This window comes from Argiope bruennichi, chromosome X2 (genome assembly GCF_947563725.1).
Source record: "Argiope bruennichi chromosome X2, qqArgBrue1.1, whole genome shotgun sequence".
Taxonomy (NCBI): domain Eukaryota; kingdom Metazoa; phylum Arthropoda; class Arachnida; order Araneae; family Araneidae; genus Argiope; species Argiope bruennichi.
The window spans coordinates 66,515,178-66,526,435 of NC_079163.1; the positions used below are offsets into that span (position 1 = coordinate 66,515,178).

Sequence of the window (11,258 nt, forward strand, 5' to 3'; positions counted from 1 at the left end):
TTGACATACGGCGACATGATTAAAATGCTAGTCTTGATGACCGTTAAATTGTTAAAAGTAGGAACAATTGCATATCATCTGAATTATGTAAGAAAATTCGCGGGGGAAAATAAGAATTTTGATTAGTGATTAGTAATGGACTGGCTACAAAATATTCGAATTATATATAGGAATAAAAAAAATCGTTGCTTAGCAAACAAAATATTTGTTTTCCAGATTTTATGAAAGAAAAGGGGGAGGGAATCAATTTTTGCACTCAGTAACAAATATTTGATTTTTTAAAACATGTAATATAAATATCATACCGTATTTTCTTATCAGAGTGAAAATAGAAATTTACAGTATTGGTTCTCAGTTGTTTCTTGCGTTTGAGAAAATCGAGCTTACTAAACTACGGAATATGCTTGCTTATTTCGCTCGACAAAGTTAGTTGCTTTGTTTCAGACTTTTCTATGTGAGGTATTAAATGAAGCTTTTCTCTTTTCAAAAAAGAATTCTTATCCCTATGCAAGCGGATGCCACCTCTCAGGCACCGTTCCAGATGGTGTATCATTTTGACATTTTCTTCTACTTTTTGTTTCGATTGTTAAAAATACTTACGAAGGGATAAGATGTAAATTAATTTTTTTGGTGATATTCAACTTACAACAATTTCATATTTTTCGGAACAAGTTCTTATATTAGCTAAATAATTATGCACTGAATTACATTTCAGATTGCAAAGGGTTAATTAACCAAATTTTATACTCCAGGTATTTTTTCCAAGAAGTTTTCTATTTATGACATCAAAAAAGGGTGTAACCATCATAGAAAATTTCAAATTTTGTATAATTTTAAATATGTATACAACCCCCTATGAAAAGTTCAGGCACAGCATTGTTAGAATTCATTGCTTTGCCACCTTTAAAATAGTACTTTTAGTTTTCATATAGGATGCACGATTGCAAAATAAATCTGGGTGGTTCTTTTTACCCTGACTGTACCAAGTTCAGATAAATAACTATTTTTCAGCCGAGAAAATTCTTTTATAATTCTTTAAAGCAATTAAAATCTATTATGATTCTTTAAATGCTAAAAAAAAGAATAAGGAAATTAGACTTTACTAAACATGAATTGCAATAAGAGTTATTAAAAGATGAAGAAACTAATTAACAATTTTATGTTAGAATATTTGACAACCGTATCCTTTAAAACAAATTACTAGTCACTTTAAAAAAAGAGAATGTGCGCAATCATAAAGTCAAGAAATGGAGATGACAGCGAATATTTATATGAAGAATTTAATTAGAAAATGATATTCAGAGAAATGAATAATCGACTTTTTTTTGATAAATTAAAATTAAAGATCTATTAAAATTAGTAATTAGAATAATTTTAAATGCACTATCTTGCAAATCGATAGGCCAAACTTAATGTAATCTTTCATACAGTCATGAAGATAAAAATTTCAGCTATTATGGCAGCTCAAATTATTTTTACATACGTAGCTTACTTTCCCACTTTTTAAAACGAATACATTCATCTTCAGTATTCATCTTGAAAAAGTAGTAATGCTGTCATTTTTTGCATGTATATAATTAAAAAGATCGAAGAATGTAATAAGTAAAAATTCACCTTCATAAATAAAAACACCGATTTAACAATCATAACATCTGCAATGTTAATTATTTTTTAATTCAAAGCTACATGGCTGCTCTATTATCCGTTTGTTTATTTATTTATAACAATAAGTCAAAATTTACTTTTTCATCAGAGTAATACTTCTCTTCATTTTCTTCCCTCTTTTTGCAAAGAAAGTTGTCGCCACGATATTTTTACAATTGAAATATTCTTTTGTAAAACACAAGCTATGAGAAGTAACTATCGAGATCTGCAAATGAGCAGTTTTTTAAAAAGAATCTTTCACAGTAAGGCGCAACCCCAATGCAAGCTGCTATTGCATACATTTTTTGGGGGCTTTAATACAAGATTTTCTTCAGAAATTGGGATATTGACTCTAACCTATAAAATACTCTCTTTTTTTGGAATGATGATTTCTTTAAGTATTTTTAAAAGGTAAAAGGTTTAAGCAAAGATAAAATATTCAATTAATTTGTAAAGGTATAAAACATTATAAAAATGCAGATCAAAATTTTATTTAGAAAAAGTAAACAGCCAGATATGATTAAAATTCACTGTTACAAGAAAATGAAGCAAGTTAGAGCTGGATTTTTCTCACAAAGTTTTCAATAATTAAATAGATCTATGAATAAAGATTAATTCATGGAGAATTATAAAAGGGCATTGAACTGAAACTAGAAGATATATCTGTGTTGATGGATTTTTAATTTAACATTTTCTTAGGTTTGATTGACGCAAATTAAATAACGAAAGTTGTAGTAGCAAACATCATGCTCATTGGCAGAATGTTTAAGAAATAATATATATTATTTGTAGTATACTTCAGATGTAAACACACATCAAAATTAAAAATTTTGCTTCCTAACAGTGGCAACTTCTTTATTCATAATGTTCATGAACAATCAAAAAGTAATAAAAACTAATTGAAATAAATAGTGATCCACTAATAGAAAAAAAAATCAGACATGACACAGGCTTAGAACAAAGAAAAGTTGATCTTCATAAAATAAAGAATTCTACCAAATATAAATATCAAAAAATAAAACAAGTATAATTTAAAAAAATGAAAATTTGCATAAAAAGTGCCCGAGATATTAAAAATGTTATAGAATTACAATGCAAAAAATTATTCAAGTTCCAGAATGATAAAATTCGATTCGAAAATGCTAACATTCAAGTTTCCGGGAAAATGCAATGACAAATACAAAATAAAAATAATGCAGACCTCAGTTAATTAATCTTTGCTATAATTCCGTCAAAAAATGTAACGTTTGTCATTCCATAAATACGTAACATTTACGAACATTTAAATTAAAGCAAAAGATTAAAATTAAATTAAAAAATAGTGACCTACTAACAAAAAAATAAATAAATTACGAAATACAGAATTTTAAAAAAATTGCTCAAAGGAAGAATAATAACTTGTAATCGATGTGTGCGGGTTCTATATGCAAATTTACATAATCATTACTCATTCTCGCATTCATTATTCATACCCATAAAAAACACTAGACGTCTAAATAGAAATTGGCCAGAAGCCAAAAGAGCGTTACAGAACGTTTAAGATAATTATTATATAAAGAGATAGGAACAATCGATTTAAATCACTTGAGAGTTGAGTACATAGAAAACTTCCACCGAATAAGAAATACCAATACCATTTGTGGTCAATTCACGTGACGAGTTTGGTTAATGCGTTATTTTGGTGGATATGATGGATTCTTATGGCTATAATAAGATTGACATAGCACATTTTATTGGCCTGTCGAGATCCTACATTGTTTTTTACCATTTTTCTCTTGAATATATTATTTCGCAATAAGATGACCTATATTTTAGAAGTATGGCAGTAGGCTTCTCAACTCGGTCAGAAAGTATATTTCCAAGTATATTAAATGAATAGAGATTGAAAAAGATATAACAAAGTATCCACTATATGTAAATTATTCAATAATACGTTGAACCAGAATGAGAAGAGCAATCAAGATTTCCCAGTTTATACAGAAAGCTCAAGTAAGCAAGTAATAAACGCACACTCAGAAAGTCAGTTGAAATACAGAAGAAATGTTTTGGTAGGGCATTTCAGCAATGCAACATCTAATATGGAATTTTTAGATCGAGGAAGAAAAATATAACAAATGAAAAATAAAATAGATTTATTCAAATTCAAATTTATTAAAATCACTTTTTTGACACTTTTGTTAGAATGAAAGTGATAACAGTCCACCCATTAAGTTTCAATGAGTGAATTGTCTTTCATTTAAAAGAAATCATGCAGTGAACAAAAAACAGATTTGCTTTTAAAAATTAATTTTAAATTTGCTTTTAACAGATTTGATTTTTAAAATATCAGCTTAAGGTATTTTTTTAAAATGAGATTTCATTACAACTTTCAAAATACTCAAGAGGTCAATACAAAAATAAGTTTCAAAAAGCAATTTTTTACACAATGCAAATATAACAAATACACTGAAAATGAATAATTTGCTCTGAATGAACACAATAATAGGGTGGAAGGTATGGAATCTCTCGGCACATACAACTTCAAACATGCTGATTTGTCTATAGATGTACAAAGACAGTTGGATCATTATTTCAAAAATATTTTCCTTTGGAAGTCAGGCAGAGAATCTCAGATAAAAAGTTTGAACGAAGCAGTTAGTTGTATTAACGTCCCGCTTCGAAGTTGTGCGCCACTTGAAGGACGTTTGAACCTCGATTGATTTAACGTGCACAATGCAAGCGTGTATGTTCATTCGAACTTTCTGACCAGGAAGATATTTCGGATCCATTCAAAAGGAAAACGGAGCAAAGGAAGGGATTCCTCAGATTTGATCACAAAGCTTGATTGAAATCTTGATTATCGTTAAACAGATTTATAATTCTTCAAACCAATACCAGAAATTGTTTATTCCAGAAAGTGAGATTAATGTCACGAAATTATTTTGTGCGAGCCAAAAAAAGAAAAAAGAAAAAAATATTACATATATAGACTTCCGATATACGTTTTTATAAAAATAATTCTAGATAAAAGATAAAAAAGTTTGGTTATTTTATTTTTTATACTATCATGATTCGCTTAATTGATAAATTTGTTATAACGAAAATTTTCATTTCAGTTGTGGATTATCATTATGATATACTTTAAAATTTACAATGTATCACTTCAATTTATTTAAACTGATTGGAATCTGTTTCTTCCTTTACATTCACTATCACATCAGTAGCATTTTATCCCAATTCTCTTAAACTCTGAAACGGGATGTAAAGTGGATTAATTAGAATTTAAAAATACTCCAAAAATATTTTGGCAGGCGATTTAGTTTGAATATCACGTGATGCTAAGTACTTGTGAATCGCTTACAGTTTACTCGGGAGAGGAAAAAACATGCATAAACTTGGATGACTTTGTTTTAAAATGCAAGATAAAACGTTTTTTTTGTTGGATACAATTCCTATTATATTATATATCAGAATAATAATTATAGTATTTGGCCGAAATGAAAACTGCAAAATAAAATTTGAATGGTAAAAATCATTTTATTAAAAAAACCATTTTCAAAATTGTGAAATTTATGTTTTTAACATTCAACGTTTGTTTACTCTGATAACACGCGATCTCAAGTATTATATTCTTGCATCGTTGAGTTTATTTTGAGAAATGTGGATTTTTGCTATGAAAACTAATTTGAATAACAATATCTAACATTATGTCGAAAGTTTATGTTCTACGAGTCTACTCATAGTTGGTTACGAGGTTCACAATTCAATTACCATATTAGAATGAAATTTTGAATGAACTTTAATCAGATTTCTACAATTCACCCTTTCCTCCCAGACTAAATGCTACAGTTAATTGATGAAGTCACGCAATGTTTAATTTTAGATTTCATTCAAACGCATTTTCTTTTTCTACTAAAGGTCATAAGGCTTAAAATGACATTTCAACGAACAGATCAAGTAAAGTTAACAGAAACGAAGATATTGACTTGAAAGGCGAGGGCAATCAATTAATGATAGAGTCGAGCAATTTTTCTACTCAACGAAGAAAAATGACTCCTTTCTGAATGCCGCCATCAGTCGACGGGGAATAAATCTGTGTCTGTAGAATCAGAATAATTTGATTCATAAAACATGTCTCTTAAATATCCGATACTGTCCAAGATATCTTGTTTTCCAAGCACTGGATCTCCAAGATAATAGAAATTTGCCACCAGTAAGAGGGTTGACTCTAAATTGTTTATAAATCTTACATGGATAGCTTAGAAAGGATCTTCACAAGACTGTATGTTTCATTGTTGTATTAGCGAGAGAAAAAACACAGTTAAAATGAAAAAAAAAAAAGCTTAAAGAATTATTTTAAAAGAAATCAGAGTTTTAAATAAAAGGGAATTCTTTTATTCGCAAATCACAGACTATGAATTAAATTCAGTTTTTGTACTGAAATGCATCAGAATTAGAGAATCGAAAACAAGAAAAGAATAATTATGCATTGCTCAAAATGCACCGCATGACAAATCGTTCTCACATATGCATCATATTGTCACATATAGTGTTAAAATACTTACTTCAAAATTTAACGATTTATGTGAAAATTGTTTACTTTAAAATAATTACCTTTTCATTAATATAGAAAAGAAAATGCAATATTATTTCAAAATTATATTATATATATAAATTGAAAGATGATTGAAATTAATATATTCATATCAATTTCTCTGTCAGAGAAAAATAGCTAATTTATTGATTAGCGCTACATGTTCTATTTTCCTAAGAACGATTTTATGACATTTAGATTTTAGTATCCAAAAATAAGCATATCAATTTAAAAATAACCTAAACGAATTCATTCATAATTTTGGTGTAGGTATGTTTTCGAGTCTAAAATTATTTAACATTAAATTTCATAATTTCATTGCCAATTAAACAAGATTTAATATTTAAGTTTGACAGCTCTTTTAAGACCGAACCGTTAAGTTTTCAGTTTATTTTATGGTGTTTTATAGAAGCATTTGAATGAATTAAGCAATTTCCCCAAAATGCTTAAATCTACTGAAAATCTAAATTGTTTTGGTGAATTAATGGAATTGTTCATATCTTTTCATTCCATTAAAAGTTAGAGAAAAACCAAAGAATGTTATTTTCCTTTCTAATGCATTCCTGTTCTCCCCCCCCCCCCTGTGGTGGGAAAAGTGATTGAACAAAGCCCACTTTAAGGAAGAAAGGCCCGAAATAATAGAACACTCTTTACTCGTGTAACATTTTAACCACGAATCTTTAAGATGTTCAAGGCATTTCTAGGCAACTTTCTATTCTGGAACGTGAGAAGTGCTTATAATTGCTTTGCCATTTATTCTTTTTATATGCACAGCAATCAAAAACTTTATTGGCTAAATTAAAAAGTTTTCATATAAAGATTAAATATGCATTCATTGACAACCAAGCTGAAATCGAGAACCTACAGTGAAGTGTAAAACTTTAGTTTAACGAATGAATTCGAACAGCGTCATAATAAAAGTACTGCAAATTTCTGATGAATTTAATAAATCCTATGAAAACTAATTAGCTTCATATTTTATTAATTGAAAAAGTCATAATCATAATGTCCACTTTATTTACTTCTGCTTAATGCTACTCTAATTAGTCTTCAATTATGATATCTTAAGAAACTAAAGATTTTCTATGATTTGTCTGTAATTTCCATGAAGCGTATTAGTAACAAAGAAACATGAAGAACTCTACCGAAAACCGATTCTTAATTATTTTTAGGTTATATTCATTTTTCAGAATGTATTATTCACAAATTCCTGGATTCGAATGATTATCATTTTCTTCTGATAAATGCATATTATTAAAACATGTTGTACGCCATGAATCTGTCTTTCAAATGATTTTTGGTTAGTAAATTCTTTGTTTTCGATTGAAATGAAAATAAATGTCCATCGTAAATTTTATTTCCTCCATTTAATATAGTGGGATTCCTTCTTTCAACCGTTTGTGCATTCACTTCTCAGTTCTAAGCTAAAAAATATTTTAAGAAAAACTGAACATTAACCCAATATTAAAGATTTCATGAAACTTCTCACATATGAATGCATCTATTCTACAGATATAAATTCCTCTTGGATTCGCGTGCTTTCAGATTTTTTTCGTAAATATAGGCAGAATTAGGCAACTTGCTTTGAATGATAGTTTGTAAATTTGTCTATCTTAAAAGATCAAATGCATACACTTACGCAGTGCATGAATCTTAATGACACGAAACAGGATCCCACAATTCTTCTACATATTTATAAAAAAAAGCCAAATCTGATCTTATATTAGGTTAAAATATTTCTTTCTGATGTTATTATTAAAATATATCCTACTGATGTTATATTTCTGTCATTATGAGCAACGTATTATTGTCCGAGTACATATATTTTCCTTTACAATATTGAAATTCACACATTAATTAATGTATCAGAAGGAAACATGGATTTCAACTGCTTAAAAAGAAACAAAAATGCACGTGATGGAACTTAAAAATTCCTCAGAATCATTCACCGTCCTTCGAAATGATTAAAGCAGCAATGCATTTAGATTCATCGTCAGAAATGAGTATACTCGATTTTAACAGTCACACTTGCACACAAAAAATCTACTCGAATCGTCCAAAAATCTAGCCGAAATAAAAGTGATGAGAAAATTGGTGGGACTCACCAACTGTGTAAAGCAAGGTTTCCACTGTAATAAGTCCGCAGAGGATTCGAGTTGTGGCCATTCTTCTGCATTAGAGTCGCAGGGTGTCCGCACGCCGGGACTGTAAAGCTAGGTTACACCATAGTTGGTGCCATTTGTGTTTAGGCATCCGTCCGCAATGGGTTTCGGGATGCATACTCGAAACTCATTCGAAAAGAATCACATTGCAGCGGCCGCGAGTTCTGTCAAAGGAGCATGTTCGGCTAATTGGTGTGCAAGCAGCACGCGGTTTGCTCTCAGAGTGACGTAACTCGCGGCGCGGGGAAGACGAATCTCTTGAAGGTGAACGCTCGCCTTTTCTAAACACCGCTAGGGGGCACTCTTTTCCACAATCGATACTTTATCCCCCGTTTTTCAAAACTAAGAATTGTCGCCCACTGGGAGGATTTAACAAACAGGTGAAATGATGGAAACACCCATAGGGTGAATTTTCGATTCAAGTGTGAACTGCTCCTTTCTGTCAGATAAGGAAAAAAAGAAAAAGTATATTTCAAATCTCTAGTCTGTTTCGCAGAAGAAATGATTACATCATGGATTCGTTACCTACATGCTGTAAACAGTTATAAATCACAGTTAAAAACTTGGATACAACTTAATTGCAAAAATATTACTAAAATCAATTACATTTATTTGTCTTATTTAATTAGCAAAAACATATTCAAGATTTGAATGGCAAGACAAAAATCATCCAAATAGAAATAAACCATAAGGTCTCCATAAAATATAAATAATAAAGTTTTTTTCTTATTAAATTACGCAAAAAGATGTTGTTTAGAATCGAAAGAATATTAATTTAAGATACCATACATTAAAAAAATCTATTCCAGAATTAAAGTTTGGTTTCTTAAATTGAAGGGTTTGAAAAGATATAGAACTTTATTTGTAACATATATATATTTTTGATGAAAAGACCTCAATCTAAGGATTTGTTTTTTTCAGCATTTCTAATCATCTTATTGCAATTTAGCTCAATATTTCCTTTGAATGATTACATGCTTTAATGAAATAAATTTGGAAGTGTTTTAAAATGTTAACTTATTTTGTCAAAAGTATGTTTGTTTTTCAAACCTTTTGAATTTTTTCTGCGTAACCTAACTGCTAATTTTATATAAATACTAAATTATAAAGGTAAATTTATTGAATTAAATTATTTTCTTCATCTTGATATATTAATTGCTCGAATAAAATTAAATGCCGATATGCATTTAAAATTCTAAAATTAATTTCATAGTGGCTAACCTTTTTATAATTCTAGTAATTTATAATTTAAATTTGGTAATAAATGGCACAATCAAACTATATAAAGTACTACGCAGGGCAATTAATTTCTAATTAATCAGTTTGAAGTCCATCCACTCAATTTTTTTTATCTTTATAGAAATATAAAATGCGCCTGGATAAAAAAAATACACACTTCCACCATCTCCATCTTTTCAGCAAACAAAATCATAAACTGATTACTCCGACCCTCCCAAGGGCCACGGTGGCCTGGTGATAAGGTCTCGGCTCGTGAACCATAGGGCTTCAGATTTGAGACCCGATTCCACCGAAGAATCGTCGTGTAAGGGGGCTTTTGCACGCTAACTCCATCTGCACCAAACGTCCTCCTGCTGGTGTGGAGAGGGGGGGGGTGCCAGCACAGGTGCTGTCCTCGTTATCTAACCGCGGTTCAAAATTATGAGGTCCGTTTCAAAACAGCCCTAATGTTGCTTTACAACGGGACGTAATAAAACTAAACTAAACTAAACTAAACCGACCCTCCCGAAGGCACACGGAAAACTTGAATGACCGAACTGCCGCCACAGCAACACTGGTGGGAACTGTGGTTGAGTCCTAAGGACCATCACCGGCCTTAGAACAACCTTTACCCAAGGAAGTACGTTCCCGTCATCAATGGGAGGAGCCAGACCCTTACCCTTTCGTATATCCACAAGAGTGGAGAGAGCCAACCACCATGCTGGAAGTTTCTCATCCTCAGTTACGAGGTCACCCCCCCCCGTTTAATTTCAGCAAAGATAATTCTACAAAGAAACGAATTCAAAATTATTAAGTGTTACTTAAACAATTAAAAAACTTTTTTTGTACTCCATGTTATATTACTCGCAACTTAAACATACAAATAAAAAATACATATTAGCGAAGAATAGAAAAATATTTGAGAAACTTATCAATATATTGAACATCTGTTTCAATATTTATTAGGAATCAGAAATTTCAAATAATTATTTGTAACGTCAAAAAAGTATATTTACTTTAGCAATGAAAATAATAGCATAGAAAATATTTAACATTATCAAACACTACTAGTTTTGGGTATGTATACTTTTTGATTCAAAGTTGGCTTGAGATCATTTGATCACTGATTCCACTAATTTGTGCTAAGATGATTCTCAGTTGATTGTTCAGCTATTCTTCTCTGATAGATCAGTTTTGTTTCTTTTTTTGAATATAATAAAACTTGTCACCAATATTCAATAGTAGACGGAGAGACGCTTTCAACAAATTTGTAATATGATAAATGAACCCTAATCTCGAAAAGGTGACTTTAAGTCAATGTTGGTAGTCTTGTTGAAAAGCAGCAGTTTCCAATTCGATGCACTTTTAAAAAATTAGCTTCTAATAACATTTTAATGCCATAATATTTAGCATTAATATTAATGCTAAGCAATACATTGCAAAGCCCTTCTGAAAGGACATCCAAAGATCCAATATCCTTCAAAAAAGATTATTTCTCAGATTCGCTATATGACCATCATTATGTTTGATAAATGGTCTTTAATTATTATTTTGCTTTAAAGGAAACGTTAAAATTTTTCTACATCTAAATCGAAAATACTAAACTTGCTTTTATCAGAAAATACAATGTTTTTCCAACACTCCATCGATTTGCTGCCACA

At 30.0% G+C, this 11,258-nt stretch overlaps 1 protein-coding gene across 1 annotated transcript in view; it reads right to left on the reverse strand.

Moving 5' to 3' along the window:
- LOC129960051 (protein kinase C-binding protein NELL1-like) overlaps nt 1–8,633 on the reverse strand; it is a 122,807-nt gene extending 114,174 nt beyond the window's left edge. The window contains exon 1 of the mRNA XM_056073096.1: nt 8,323–8,633. Within this exon, the coding sequence (XP_055929071.1) occupies nt 8,323–8,383 (61 nt within the window). The 5' untranslated portion in view covers nt 8,384–8,633. The remainder of the gene's footprint in view (nt 1–8,322) is intronic.
- Nucleotides 8,634–11,258: the final 2,625 nt, after the last annotated feature.